Source organism: Vanessa tameamea, chromosome 9 (genome assembly GCF_037043105.1).
Source record: "Vanessa tameamea isolate UH-Manoa-2023 chromosome 9, ilVanTame1 primary haplotype, whole genome shotgun sequence".
Taxonomy (NCBI): domain Eukaryota; kingdom Metazoa; phylum Arthropoda; class Insecta; order Lepidoptera; family Nymphalidae; genus Vanessa; species Vanessa tameamea.
Genome location: NC_087317.1, coordinates 8,811,751 through 8,826,296, shown reverse-complemented (window position 1 = coordinate 8,826,296; position 14,546 = coordinate 8,811,751). Strand labels below are relative to the sequence as shown.

At 30.0% G+C, this 14,546-nt stretch overlaps 1 protein-coding gene across 1 annotated transcript in view; it reads right to left on the bottom strand.

Moving 5' to 3' along the window:
- Positions 1 to 456: 456 nt before the first annotated feature.
- The window catches only part of LOC113395063 (chaoptin-like), a 28,174-nt gene continuing 14,084 nt past the window's right edge, over positions 457 to 14,546 (bottom strand). Inside the window, exons 2-6 of the mRNA XM_026632607.2 lie at positions 6,583 to 6,753; positions 4,744 to 4,888; positions 4,551 to 4,661; positions 1,480 to 4,472; positions 457 to 1,029 (exon numbers count right to left, since the gene is read on the bottom strand). Of these exons, the coding sequence (XP_026488392.1) occupies positions 743 to 1,029; positions 1,480 to 4,472; positions 4,551 to 4,661; positions 4,744 to 4,888; positions 6,583 to 6,751 (3,705 nt within the window). The 5' untranslated portion in view covers positions 6,752 to 6,753 and the 3' untranslated portion in view covers positions 457 to 742. The remainder of the gene's footprint in view (positions 1,030 to 1,479; positions 4,473 to 4,550; positions 4,662 to 4,743; positions 4,889 to 6,582; positions 6,754 to 14,546) is intronic.

Genomic DNA, 14,546 nt, shown 5'->3' with positions numbered 1-14,546 from the left:
CTTGTTAATTAAGCCTGAGGGAGGATAACATCAAAACATTCAGGTCGGAAATTTAATTCGCGACATTTTGATTTATTATTAGTAATACATTCATTCATTCATTCATTCCTAGTGGGGTTTTATCAAATCGAAATTACCTCAGTATAGCTTTTTGGGGTACCTAACAAAAGCATTGCCTGTAACCTACTTTTCTGTGCCAGTGGCGTAATAATGAATTACATATTCAATCTTTTCTGTATTTAAAAACAATGCGTGTTTAGTGAAACGAATTTTATTATGAAAATATTTATTTTATACATATTTACATTGTTATTTAAATAATTTATATTACATTTTTATTTAGTTAGCATTAGAGTTAACGTAACTTTTCGTTGAATAGAAATTATTACATTTATTTTTGCTAAATAATTAACTAAATTTTGTAGAACATTTGCAATTACATTTTAATGTATACATTTTAAAGTATTAGAACTATAAATAAGTCTCTTATTATAAAGGATTTTTCTAATTTGATACATTTAATATTGCGACGTATAAAAACTGTATTATACCCTACTTAGTCCATTCAAGTATCTACTTTTCTCATAGATATACGTAAATATGCCCTAAATAAATAAATTGCACCTGTCTCAAGAATATTCCAGAATTCCTTCATGCAAAGACTTACATTCGTCTATTTTTTTTAATATTGACAAAATTTACACTTTATATTTAACGACTATTGACTTATAGAGTAGTATTATCATCTAAGAACTAATGTCCACAATGTCAACGTAACCGTATAAACGATATTTGTATAGTTTGGTTGCGCGTCACTGGAAAGAGCACTAGCGTGGCACTCAGCTTCGTCTGCCCGAAGTTGCAGGAGCGGTATGCGCCTTCCGTGCTGATCCTTACAAGTGGCACTACGAACAGCCCTCCTTAGTTCAGCTCCAGCCTCGTTCTCTTGCAACCATCGCCTCATCCAGGCGCCTAGCCAGGCTAGCTCGCATTCACATCGCAACGGATTTCCGGTTAGAATTAATCCGCCTAAATAATGACAACATTACAATATATATTATTCAAACGCAATTTAGCAAGCGGAAAATTTGGTAGGCTATTAAGAATTAAAACTCATTACAAAGATGAGACTAAAGTAGAAGGTTGTTACATGCTCATAAAGTATGTATAAAGTATAATGCCCGCGTGAGCTTAAGCTCTGACTGAGACATTATTTTTTTATGCCGAACGACTTCCTGCTTCTAACGAGACAAAGCGACGTACTAGTTTATTAAAAGAGTTATTTAATTACATACTGTACAAATATATATTTATTCTTAATTTAATTCGAATCAAAATTAAAAAATAAAACAAACACCTATAATGGTACATCCTTTAAAGCGTATTTTTATAAATAAAAATGAGAATATACAATATTAATAATTAAAATAAGTATTTCATTATATACTAGGAAAAAGTTAAATAGAATTTAAAGTTTACCTGAAAGTAATTTAGTTGCTACGTGACTCCAGCTCGTGAAATTGGGATAGAATATAGCCGGATCTATTCTCGATATTTGATTGTAGCTAACGTCGATACCTAATTGAGGGACTTGCGAGAGATGCTTCATAAATGCTGCCGGTAGTTTGGTTATTGACGTCTCGCTTATTCTAATAAATATCTCTTGGCTATTTGCGAACGACTCAAATGCATCGTTAGATATTCTCTGCAAATTTAATCCTCTGATTTCTAAATATCGTATTCTCTTTGCATCTATTCCGTGCAGTTGTTTATCCATAATTTCGTCTGAACAGTGTATTACCAACTTATACAAGGATGGAAGACAGGAAGTGATATTAGAGAGTCGAAAACTTGAATGATTTATGGTAGACCAAGTTTGAACGTGTAAGGATCGCAAGGATATTAAGGGACGGAAAGAATCTTGGTCAACTATATCTAAATATTTAAGCCCATTTAAATTTAAATATGACAAATTATTTAAAGATTTAAAACTATTTGGCGTTATTCTTACTATAGGATTGTATGAAATATCTAGTACGTTTAAATTCTTGAGATGAACCCACATTTTTGGCACTATAGAGGTAAGTCGATTCTGGCTTAAGTCTAAGTGGCGAAGATTCAATAATCGCCTAACATCAATCTCCTTAAAACTGGTTATGTAATTCGAAGTTAAATTGAGACTCGTTAAATTAGTCAAAGGTAGATAAGGCACTGATTTCAAACTTAAATTTGCAAGATTCAAATGCCTGAGGTTAGGAAGGTTGTGAAACAGCTCCTTAAAGTTTGCTTTGATGGAGTTAAAACTAAGGTCCAATCGTCGTAAGGCTCCAAGACAAGAAAACGTATTATCAGATAAGACCGTCAACAAGTTGTGTGCCAAGTTAAGGTTTGATAAGAACTGTGTATTCCGAAATATATTACTGTCTAGATATTCTAATCTGTTATTCGATAGGTCTAAGTAGCGTAATGTGAATCCAATTTGAGAGAGTGCCGTGACGGGGAATAAAGATATTTCGTTAAAACTTAAATCCAAATGTTCTATAACTGTATTTTTAAATACATCTCTTGGAAGTAGTCTTATATTATTATGGTCCATTTTTAAATATCTTAATTTGTGTAAATTATAAAACTGTTCCACTGAGAGCTGATATATTGAATTAAAAGAAATGTCTAATATTTGCAAAGATATAAGATCCGTGAAGGATTTCCTTTTTATAATACTTATACTATTTTTATGTAGGTCTAATATTTCTAAGTATACAGATTGTCCAAAAGCTTCGCTTGATATATGAGTTATTTTATTATGTGACAGGATAATCTGCCTGATCGTAGAATCAATGGCTAGAAAAAACATATTTGGCACATCATGAAAATCGTTATAGGAACCATCAAATATACTAATGGAGACTTCAGTATCCCCTTCGATATGCTTGACATTATTTTTACTGATATTGAGTGTAAGTGTCGTATACTGATTAGAAACATTATATAAAGAGTAAAGAGATAGATATGTTAAGTTGTTTCCTTGGAGTTCCAAAACCTCTAATTTTGGTAAATTAACAAATGTTTCCACTTCTATGTAATCGATTAAGTTACCCGCAAGAGATAAATATCTCAAGTTAGGCAAGTTCGTAAAACTGTTCTTAGTCAAGTTATTGATACGGTTATAAGATAAATCTAAGTTTCTTAACTCGGGTATACGTGAAAATGTTTTCGTCGGAATAATGTTCAAAAAGTTGTACGATATCCGTATGTTATTTAATGATAATGAAACATTAAAATTTTCTTCATCAACATTAATTTCAACTATTCGATTGTAATCTAAATTTAAATATTTCAAATTTGGAAATAATGAAATATCTGACAATTTTAATATATGAAAATCATTATTATCAAACGATAACCAACTAAGATTTTCGAGTCCATCATCAATTTCAAAAGGAAAGTACCCACTGAATATAGTCGCGGAAGCTTCTAGAACGTGCAAAGAGCCAGTTAAGTTAGAAAAAGATTGCGGGTGTATGTAGTATAGGTCGTTAAAGCTCAAGTTAATCTCTTTCACTGGCATACTTGCCGGAAAAACGTTTTTATAAATTTGCGCTATCCTGTTTCCTTTTAGGTTTAGAGTCCCAAGAGAAAAAGACCATTCTCGGAATTCATTCGGCAATAAATTAGATATTCTGTTATAGCTTAAGTCGAGATATCTAATGGAGCCGGTTTCAAGCGTCTGAAGTGCAGAAGGTATGGAAGTTAAAAAGTTTCCAGCTAGTGACAGAGTTTGGATACGGCTCGGAAGTAAAGGAGATTCCTCTAATTGATTGTAGGCTAACGATAAATGTCTAAGTCGCACGACCTGCGCTAAATTATCCGGCAAATGAGATAATTTGTTGTGCTCCACTTCTAAATGTTCAAGTGAATTTTTAAGTGATACAAATACATCTCGATGAATAAAAGTGAGCTTGTTGTATGATATGGACAATCTTTCTATACGATTATTAGTAAATAGTAATTTTGGAACTACTGTTAGTTCATTGAGATCTAAAATTATTTGCCTTATTTGTATTTCACGAAATATAAGTATCTCGGATGTGTCATTTATGTTGTTGTTACTTAAGTCTAATTTTTCTAATTTCTTAGTTTTATTATTAAGGCTATTAGAATTAATATCAATTGTAATTGAATTGTGGCGCATATGTAACATTTGTAACCTAGGAAGATTATACAATAAATCACAGGATATTTCATGCAGGAAATTGTTTGACAGCTTCAATACGGTGAGGGAGGTTGGTAAGGAGTCAGGGCTGATTGTACGAAGATAATTTCCTTCCAAATCTAGCTGTAATAGATGATTCAAAGATGTAAGAGCTTGGGACATCAATTGAGTTATTTGGTTACTGCTCAGAGATAAACTCGTAAGTGTATTTTCCAAGTGATGCCACTTAACCTCTGGACTGACCTCTGCTATAAAGTTGCTAAAATAGTGAACAAATGTTAGTAAGGAAATATAACGTGAAATTATATTAGATATTTTACTCAAAAAAAAAACTTACTTTTGCAAATTCAACCAATTAAGTACTTTCAAATCTTTCAAGCCTTGCTCAGGGATATCTGTAAATTCGTTGTAACCAAGATCTAACGAAGCCAGAGAATTAGACATCGTGCTGAAAAAAAATAAAATTAAAATTACCTGTAATCTTATTATCTTATACTAAACACTTGATTAAAAACGTAACAAAGTGTTACCTAAGTGCATGCGATTCGATGTAGTGAAACCTGTTAGCGACTAAAACTAAGGTCTGCAGGCGTAGTCCGTCCAATGCACTTTCTGATATTACTTCAAGATTGGACATACTTATGTCCAGGTGTTGCAGTTCTATTCGTGGCCATTCTGAAAAATAAATTTCTATCTGATAAAATATGAAACGAATTCAATATTTGTTGAATGTAACTTGACAGCTTAAAGGAATATTTCTTCGCCTTTTTCGTTTTCGATTCTTTATTTGACTGTATGTCTATTACCTTGACAAATTGAGGAGTCATGTGGTGTAATAAATTTATTATAATATAGAACACATTCAAAAAGTTTAATATGTAAACATTCGTATATTCAATGTTATGATAATAGATGACTCAGTATCCGTGCAATTGAGACTGCCTTGAAATAATCTTTAGACTTTATCTTTATTTGTACAATAACAGTGAAACTTAACGATTATTGTCTTGTTAATAGTTCCACAAGGATTTTATTGTACAAAACTTTCACAAAGAAGACATGAATCATTTTTATGACCTATATTATGGCACAAAAGTATCTAAATAGGATTTCTATGATATTATAGAAATATATCTTTTACCGCCTTTAATATCGAAAATTGTTTAAAAATATAGATTTTAAGATATAGTCGCAAAAAGTTTGTTATCCTCAAATATTTCTACTATTTTTTAAATATAAAACAGATTTAGATCTGTTAAGCTAAAAATAGCGATATAATGAAAATAAATATACCTAAATTTTTTTTATTCAAGTTTAAATGGAATCGAGGTAGGAGATGAGATATAACTGATCGAATCAACAAATAATAACCAATTTTTTTCAGTAATTGGTAAAGCTATTAGGGAACAAACAAGCAGACAAATAACGCTGAATCGATAAAACATTTGGAATCGGCTAAAAAGTAGAATATATTCATTTTATTTTTTAATCAAAGGCCTTTTTTATTTCTTACAAAGAGACAATTTCAAGTTATATTAAGGATAAAATCTTAACAGAAGTATTTTCATTATCTACTCATATACAAGAATAATGAACATGTATTTTAAAAAAAAATATTTATTTTATTACAGGTTTTATGCATATCTAGATAGATAGATACATAGATAGATAGATATATAGGATACAGAGAACATAAATTTGCAAACTGAAAATAAGAAGTCAACCCGAGACACGATTGTATTTTATATCTTGTTAATATTTAATTTCAACGCCATTATTTTATTTAGTTTTCTGTACTTACTTCCAAAGTAGCACTGACAATAAAATAAAAATGATATTGTATGATATCTAAATACAATATATCTTCTGGTAAAAGTTTACCTTTGTCCAAATACTCTGACTTGTAAGAAGTATCAGCCCCTCTGTAGCAGGGTTTAATAGGTGATTTTTTTTAAATCATTGTTTGCGTTATTGTATATTTCAAATAAAAGAAAAGGAGCGTTATTGAAATTGTGATAGCCTATAATGTCTTTTTAATATTTTTCAATATTTTTGATGGGAGGGAACAATCTTAACCAAACGTAAACATTTTGCGCGTCATTTTCGGCGTCGTTGATTGGCTGCCCGTCACAACATTTCACAGATCGAATTGGCATAGGCCGTCCACAGACTATACAGGAGTTGTCCGGAACACACTCCTTACATCATGAATACATATTAACCATGGAATCTAGTTTGTTATATTACTTGTGTGTGCCTTAATATAATTATATTTATGTATATTATATAATCTTATTTTCGTATTGGGAAGGTCCCAATAATAAAATATATTAAAGATATATCCACTATTGAATATCATATTATTTTACCTGGAAACCTATGTAATGGTACAGCAGTACAGGACATATGTGCTGCGCGACAGGAGCACAGGGGACTGCCCTCACAGGGCTCGAGGCGTTCCGGGGCGAGAGCACTGACGAACAAGCATGCCAGCGCTGTACGCAGCGCTCGCCGCGCACTACCATCGCCCAACACCATCACTGAAACAAATCTATATTCAGTATTTAAAACAAAAAAACTAATACTTTATAATGGTAACCTTTCTGGTCTGAGCAGATGATTAATCTTTGATTTAAAGATATATATATATACAACTAGTAATGCGACCCAGCTTCGCACGCAATTTATTAATAATGAAAATAATATCAGATAAATATAATTTATGACCTATATCATTCAGGAATAATGAAGCTTACTACCGGTGTTAAAAATATAGTATAAACCAATAAAAATAACAATCTTTGATACAGATAAAAAAAGTGAAGTGTCTTGGGACACCCATTTGGAACGAAGTTGCTTTCGCTACATACATTACACGGACAGACAAAAAGGAAAGGGAGGGAAAGGACGCCTGGAGGACAGTCTGTAAGCCGCGTAAAAGAACTTCGTTCTAATATTAAACGTATTTGTCCATTTATTTATACGGTATTCTAATATTCACATACAATATAGAAATTATAACAATATCTCTCAACGAGAAAAATTAGTGGATGGATTGGTAGGTTCTAACTAAAGGTTTACACCCAGATGACATTATTTTCATGTGCTTAATTTGTGTTTATAATTCATATTGTCCTCATTGAAACAAAAGAGCTGTAGAACGGAAATGAACCAGTTGATAGAAAAAGTAGATTTGAAAATTAGAAAGAATAACTGAGTCATCATGCATTAATTGGAGTGGTAAAGAAAAACGTCGTTAGTAAACCTCCATATTATGTCAGTGAAATTCAGCCACGTACGTATTCGCCAACCCGAATCGGTAAAGCGTAGTAGAATGGTTCAATACTTTCTCCTAAGTGACATTTGTGGTCTGTTTGGTTAAAATATAATAAAGAATTTGTTTTTTAAAATGTTTCAATCTAAATAAACTTTTAGACTTATGTCAAGTTATTCATATTCCAGGGTACGGAATCCTAAAGTTTCCATGGTATAAATTATTTGATTATTGAGAAGTTGTAATATCAAAAGACGACGAAAAATTTTTTAGTGTGCCTTGAATACGTAATAAGCATTTGCACGGATTGTATTTATAATATGATATATTTTATATACAATAATTCCAGCTCATTGAGCCATCCATGATAATATAATAATTGATATTTTATGGTAAGTATATACAGAAAATATTATTTAATTTAAAAAAAATTTAATCAGTTGTAATTGCCAGATATAACATTTGGAATATAAAGAAAAATAAGGGTCTAATTTGCTTTAATTTCACGATAAAATTTAAACGATTTTGTTAAATCGTATACGATGCACGTTATCTTGTTATTATGGTAAGTTTTACTGTAAACTTTATGTGCTATTTATTGCATAAATTGTGCATTTTCCGAATGTGTGAAAAACCATTAATTTGATATTGTCTAATATATTTTCCATTTTGTTTTACCTACCATATTTGATGTGATGTATTATGGTTTTATATAACATATTAAATACCCAAAACTAAAACTAAGCTAGTGATAAAAATAAGATTTATAGCTTAGGAGCTACACGGGAACAGATTTACATACATATAGAGTACTAAAATTACTTTTTGCTTTATACACCCATACTGTAGACGCAACGATGTGTTTCAGAATACGTTGGTTAGATGTTACATTTCACGAACTTAATGCTATTAATTAAAGAGACATGAAATTCCGTGTACAATGGCAACTTGGAAATAGTGTTTTCTGTAAGCGTTTTCCCGCAGATTAAATTCATAAAAATGTTTAAATATCTTTATCGTGTAGCTCTGTTATATTTTATACGTTAGCGCTATTGTCTGTTGAGGGGAGATAACTCGTCGGCGTGCTCAGACAAAATTCCATGTCTTCTTTTCGAAATCTACTCAAACAATAATTTGTTTGAGTAGATTTCGAAATTGTTTGGAAATCACATATGTTTAAGGGTCACTTCACCTTAAGTCTTCGCACTCGCCCATATTGGCAATATACGTAATTTTAACCATTCTTTACAACGCCAATGTTCCAACCACCAACCTGCCAACCGAACCCAACGATATAAAGTATTGATGATTGGCGGTAGAATATCTGGGTCCAATCCAGGCGGTCTTATATAAAGCCATACCACCAAGGAAATTTCGAAACGAAAATGTATTTGACATTGTCTTTCAACCGATAGACGACTAAATTGGACGAAAGCATAATTCATAATTACTCGTCGAATTGTTAAATGCACTTTATCTAGCACCTCTGAGAACGAATCAAAGCCAAATTTAAATCATTTTAGAATTAAAACGTTCTTAAAAAAAGATCTAGTCACTGAAACTCAAATGTCAGAACTACAGTTTAAGTAGAGTAACGCTTATTTTTAAGAATGAAGTTGTTCACAAAAATACTAAAGCACCTTGTTACTTAAAAACTAGAACAAGAGTATACGCCAGGAATTAAGAGAGGTTAAAATTAGCAAGTTGAAATGTCGACCTGCTTGCATTCTTTGTAAAGACTGGATTTTTTTTTGACTCCTAGTGCAAACTAGATGATGAAAAATGTTATAATAAAAACACATACATATTTTATATACAAATATTAGAATTAAATATGATTTATATATACGCTATCAATTTTTTTTTCTTTTATGTTTTCGTGTCTTTACATAAGAATATTTAATTCAAATTTATTCATTAAATAAAGAAGACTATCTCTCATACAATCGTAAATATTAATTAATACAAAATATTTTTTCAATTCTACACGACATTTGAAAATACTCTCTCACTTCAAATTATATAAGATGAATCTAGCCGCTGGCAATCGCTGCTTCAATATGAAATGGTTTCTAGACTCTACATCAATAGCATTCGCTACCCAATATTGGATATTAGCTTCAGTATTCAAGACCAAGTATTAGGTATTTTTGCTTTTAATGTGAAAATTTTGGAGCATCGGATAATATTACGTAGTATTTTTATAAAGAATCTTTTATTTTTGAAATGTTAACAAAAACTGAAATCATTATTAATAATAAATTATGACTATGCTTCTTTTGTAAATCTTAAATAAAGTTTACAGAAGTTAATGATGAACTCTACCTGATCTCTCTCCAATTGTCTCGAATTGCCTTCCTATCGATATATGAGAATGAGAATATTTATACTTATGACATTTATTTTAAAAAAGAAGTAGCAATAATTAAAATTATACAAATAGAGCAGCATATTATTTAAAGCATACTATCAAATAATGACATATTGTGTAGAGTTTTTCTATAAGAAAAAAAAACTACGTTACGAATAGTACTACGAGTAGCACAATGTGAGTGAAGTGATATGCTAAATCAACTGTTATTATTATAATATTCAAATCCTATAAATATAGGCAAAAAGTAATATCACCGCAAGTCGATTTCAAATTTCACGCCTCACTCGTGTTACAAATGCATTAGTAAGTTCTTACAGCATCTCTCTACATAAATCTATGAATTGTTACAAAGCTATAAATAAACATCACGGTTCTTATGATGTTTTAAAATAATTAATTATCGATAGATATTTTCATATCAATTTTGAGGCTTTATTACACATGTGTTGGATGAAAGCAATTTGCTACTATTCCAATCTAACGTAACTATTCCAGATTGGTTGCAATGTAGTGTTGGAATTGTAAAATTATGATAATATATTCATGACTTTGAGCGTGTATGGCTAGTTCATTATAAGGTAATGTATACTCATCATTCAAGTATTGTAAGTTGTTAATATTTTCTATATTCATTGCGTATTTATTAATTTACAAATACGCCACTATATCGATTTAACGCGTAGTTGAAAGAAACTATAATAATGTCGTCAAAATTAAAAATCAATATGTACTTTATTCAAATAGGCTTTTACAAGCACATTTGAATCGTCATTTTACAAAACTATGTTATGTGAATTTATTGTCGGTTCGGAATGTAAATAATACCAAGAAGAATCGGCAAGACACCCAGTAGTTACTCTTTTACAACAAGTAAAATACAAAGTTATGTTAGTTAAATACAATCATATATATAATTCATCCTGCCTAAAAGTCATCAAGTATCAGCTCTGCGGTTTAATATCATCTATATAATTTTGTGTTGAATAATATGCTTCATTTATTAATGTATTTTTTACAAATTCATGAATCGGTAAAGTTAAAAATATCTGCGGAATTTTATCATAGAAAGGAATATCTTGGTGAAGTCCAGTTTTGTGTCTTAAAACAGATTCTGTTTTCTGTTCAGATTCTGAACGAATATTTATTAAATTTTTAAAAGCAATAGATAATAATAAACTACAATTTCCCGTTGCGGTTTCGTATGCGGGAATTATGGTTAGTTTAATTTGAGAATAAATCACACTTCGACCGAATCGAATAGTTGGATTGAAGTTGATGATTTACATAGACGTTCAAAAAGTAATATGAGATATAAAACCGTTTCTATTTATGTGATTGCTGTGACGTATACAGTAACTTTATGAATGCATTGATTGAATAAAGGTGTAATCAATTATAAGGAAATTTTCACAAATCCTGAACGTCAATCATTTATATTATTGACTTTATATTATAAAAAGAAAGGTTAACCTGACAATTAAAATATAATTACTACAGTATTAAAGGTTATGCATTATTTCTTAGAATAAAAAAATAAAACTAATAATACAGTAAAAAATTTGATTAAATACAAAAGCAGCCTTATGTGTGTAATTGACACTTACATCTGGTAATTATTATATATATTTTGTTAAAAATAACATCAACATTAAAATACATAAACATACATTTAATATTTAACATATTAAACAATTAAATTGATAAATAATAATTATTTATTAATCGCGTATTTTTTCAGGGTTCCGTTTTTTTAGCGAACTTAAAAGGAAAAAAGGAATCCTTATCAGATCACTTCCGTCTGTTTGTATATCTGTTTGATTTACGTGAAGACCCTTTTTCTCAGAAAGAAACGCAACGTCTACGCAACCAAAAGATTTGGCCGTTTGTATTGTATTTCCCATACGTATGCAAAGAGAATCAAAACTTGTTGGGTATTTCGAGTCGACTTAGAATCATGAAATTTTGAAATAAGTAATACATTGTATCACAAGTATAATAAAAAAAAACGAAAACTGGTAAAAGTTTCACTGTGTGGCGGTACGGAACTCTCTTTGCGCGAGTCCGACTGACACTTGCCCGTTTTTTGTATGTAAGACAAAATAAATTATGCTTTAATAGTTAATATCTACTTTCTCATCAAGAAAATTACAGTATAACAATATTTGCTACCATTCGTCACCTATAATACATTAGTTATTTTAAATAAAATAAAATTTTCAAATATCTATTAAAGTTCCATTAAACTATTAAAATATTTTTATTGACGTAATATTTATTAAATTTAAATAAGTGTAATTAAAATTAGTATTTTAGAAGTTATTATTAAACTCTATCTCTAGTACGTATTGTGCGAGTCAATTCTTTTAATATGATTTTCATCCAGTTCCATCCAATCAAAGTAAAATTTTGCACGTATTTTTGGTACCAATAATAAAACAATTTAGCGTGCTTAAATTTCATTACTTCTAGTATATAAATTCTACATATATTTACGATAAAATCGTTATTATGTCATTGATAACAGATAATCTTGCGTTGCCTTGTTTTCACCGGAGATGAGCGAAATAGAATGGAATTAATACTCTAATACAAAAAAACTTCTAATTTTTTTCTTATAGTTTTTAATTGAAGCTTTATTTCAGCCATTGTTTAGTATAAAGGGGCAAACAATAGCTTAAGTTCTTATTCATCACTGCCAAGGTTTTAGCATTCTTTGTGCGGATCGCAAACCTTGAATTAAAGAGTAATGGTTTTGAAAACTCTGAGTTCTTAAATTATTTAATGATATATGTATTATATATGAAGTAACTGAGAAATGTAGTGTTTATTTACAAACGAATTATTTATGATATAGAAATGAAAATTAAAAATTGTTATTGAAAAACCCATAACTACGTGGAATGGTAGCAAGACTGCTAGAAGCATTTTCCCGTTGAATCGCAATCCTTTGGGCAAAGAATTAATCACAGGAGGACCTCTTCATCAGTAAAGACAATAAGGCAAGGTGTTTGAACTACTACGTTCTAAGTGTTATGGGGTTGGTAAATTTGTGTAACTTAGATTTATTAATACATTAAAAAATGTATCGATGTTTGTGAACCATTAATATTATAATAATAAATTTGTTTTTGATAATTTTTCTTTGAATCAAATAAGCACGAAATGGTTTCATTAAAAATTATCATTACTTTGTACTGATAAAGTATAATTATTACTTACGAAAAATAAAATAGTAATGTATAGCGATCGGCCCTGACTTCGCATGTGTATTTTACAATTCACTAACACAGAAAGTGATTATTGAGTATAATTTATACCACATAGCACTCAAGAATAATTATCCCTTCTACCAGTGAAAACATTTTTAAACTTCGAATAATGTTCCGGAGATTAGCCCCTACATATATACAAATAAATTTTACCTCTATAAAATTAAACATAAAAAAAAATATCTCAAAGGAATGTCCACGAATTTTCAATATTTCGATTAATTATCTTCAAGGAAAATTTTACGCGAGCAGATTCCGTCCAAATTGCCGTGTACCTTCTCCTCCTACAACATTATTTCATTTTATTTTTATAAAAAATAATACAATCAGGTTATGTCAATAAGGGACGGAAATAAAATATGAAAATGTTTACAAGCCTCAAAGAAGCGATCAATTAGCGTACCTAATAGAGTTATTTTATTTAATTGATAAAAATAAATATTCTAATTATTAAAAACATTATAGCCTTTATCAGTTTCAATATCCAACGCGTATAGTAATAGCTGTTTGATTTTCCTGGTATTTCTACTAGTCTAACCTTAGGTGGTCCCCTATATGTCATTATGAGAAACAAGTCCGAACGGCATTCAAAAAAGTTACACGAAATGTACCATTTTTCATGTTGACTGTACTATTTTGTCGAAATCTACGAATGTCAATCGAAATGTTTTGGAAATTTATAAGATATTAAAAGTTAATATTACTGTAACTATCGTTTAAAATTGTGAGCCTTTCAAAAATCCACCATGAATTCGAACTAACGAACGTAAAATATCAAACACCTAAACGCCTGAACACAAGCGGTCTCGTTAGCGCTGACAAAAAAGGTCAATTAGTTAAGTGGAATGGAATGTATGTAATTATTATTTAATTATTTTCAAACTAATCATCCTCAAAGTTTTCAAAGAAAGATTTGGTAAAATTTTCCTGCAAAGAATTTTAATCAGCGCTCGCTTATTCTTGTTTTTGGCAGGATAAAATAATTTGATTGGTTATGCCCAGAATTTGAGACGGTATTTATACCACAGCATACTTTTGCCACTTACAGAGTTCATCCGTTATATTTACTAAAATGTTTGCCTAATTATTATTATTCTTATTTTCGATTACATTTTGTATTCGATATTACGACAGAGGATAATATTCCAAGATCAATATTGCGTAAATATAAAACGAAACACGATCGTAATAACGAGACTTATTTTACGAGTATAACAATTTAATGACATTTACAATTCTATAGTGTCTTTTAACATTACACAATCAATTTGTTGTAGCTTTATACTATAATAGTTATATTTAATTTAGTATTTTAATATTAATAAAATATTTTATTTGAAATGATTTTCTAGTACCTAACATATAAAAAAAATATATATAAGAAAAATGCCCTGGAAATGCCTGTTTTGGCATAAA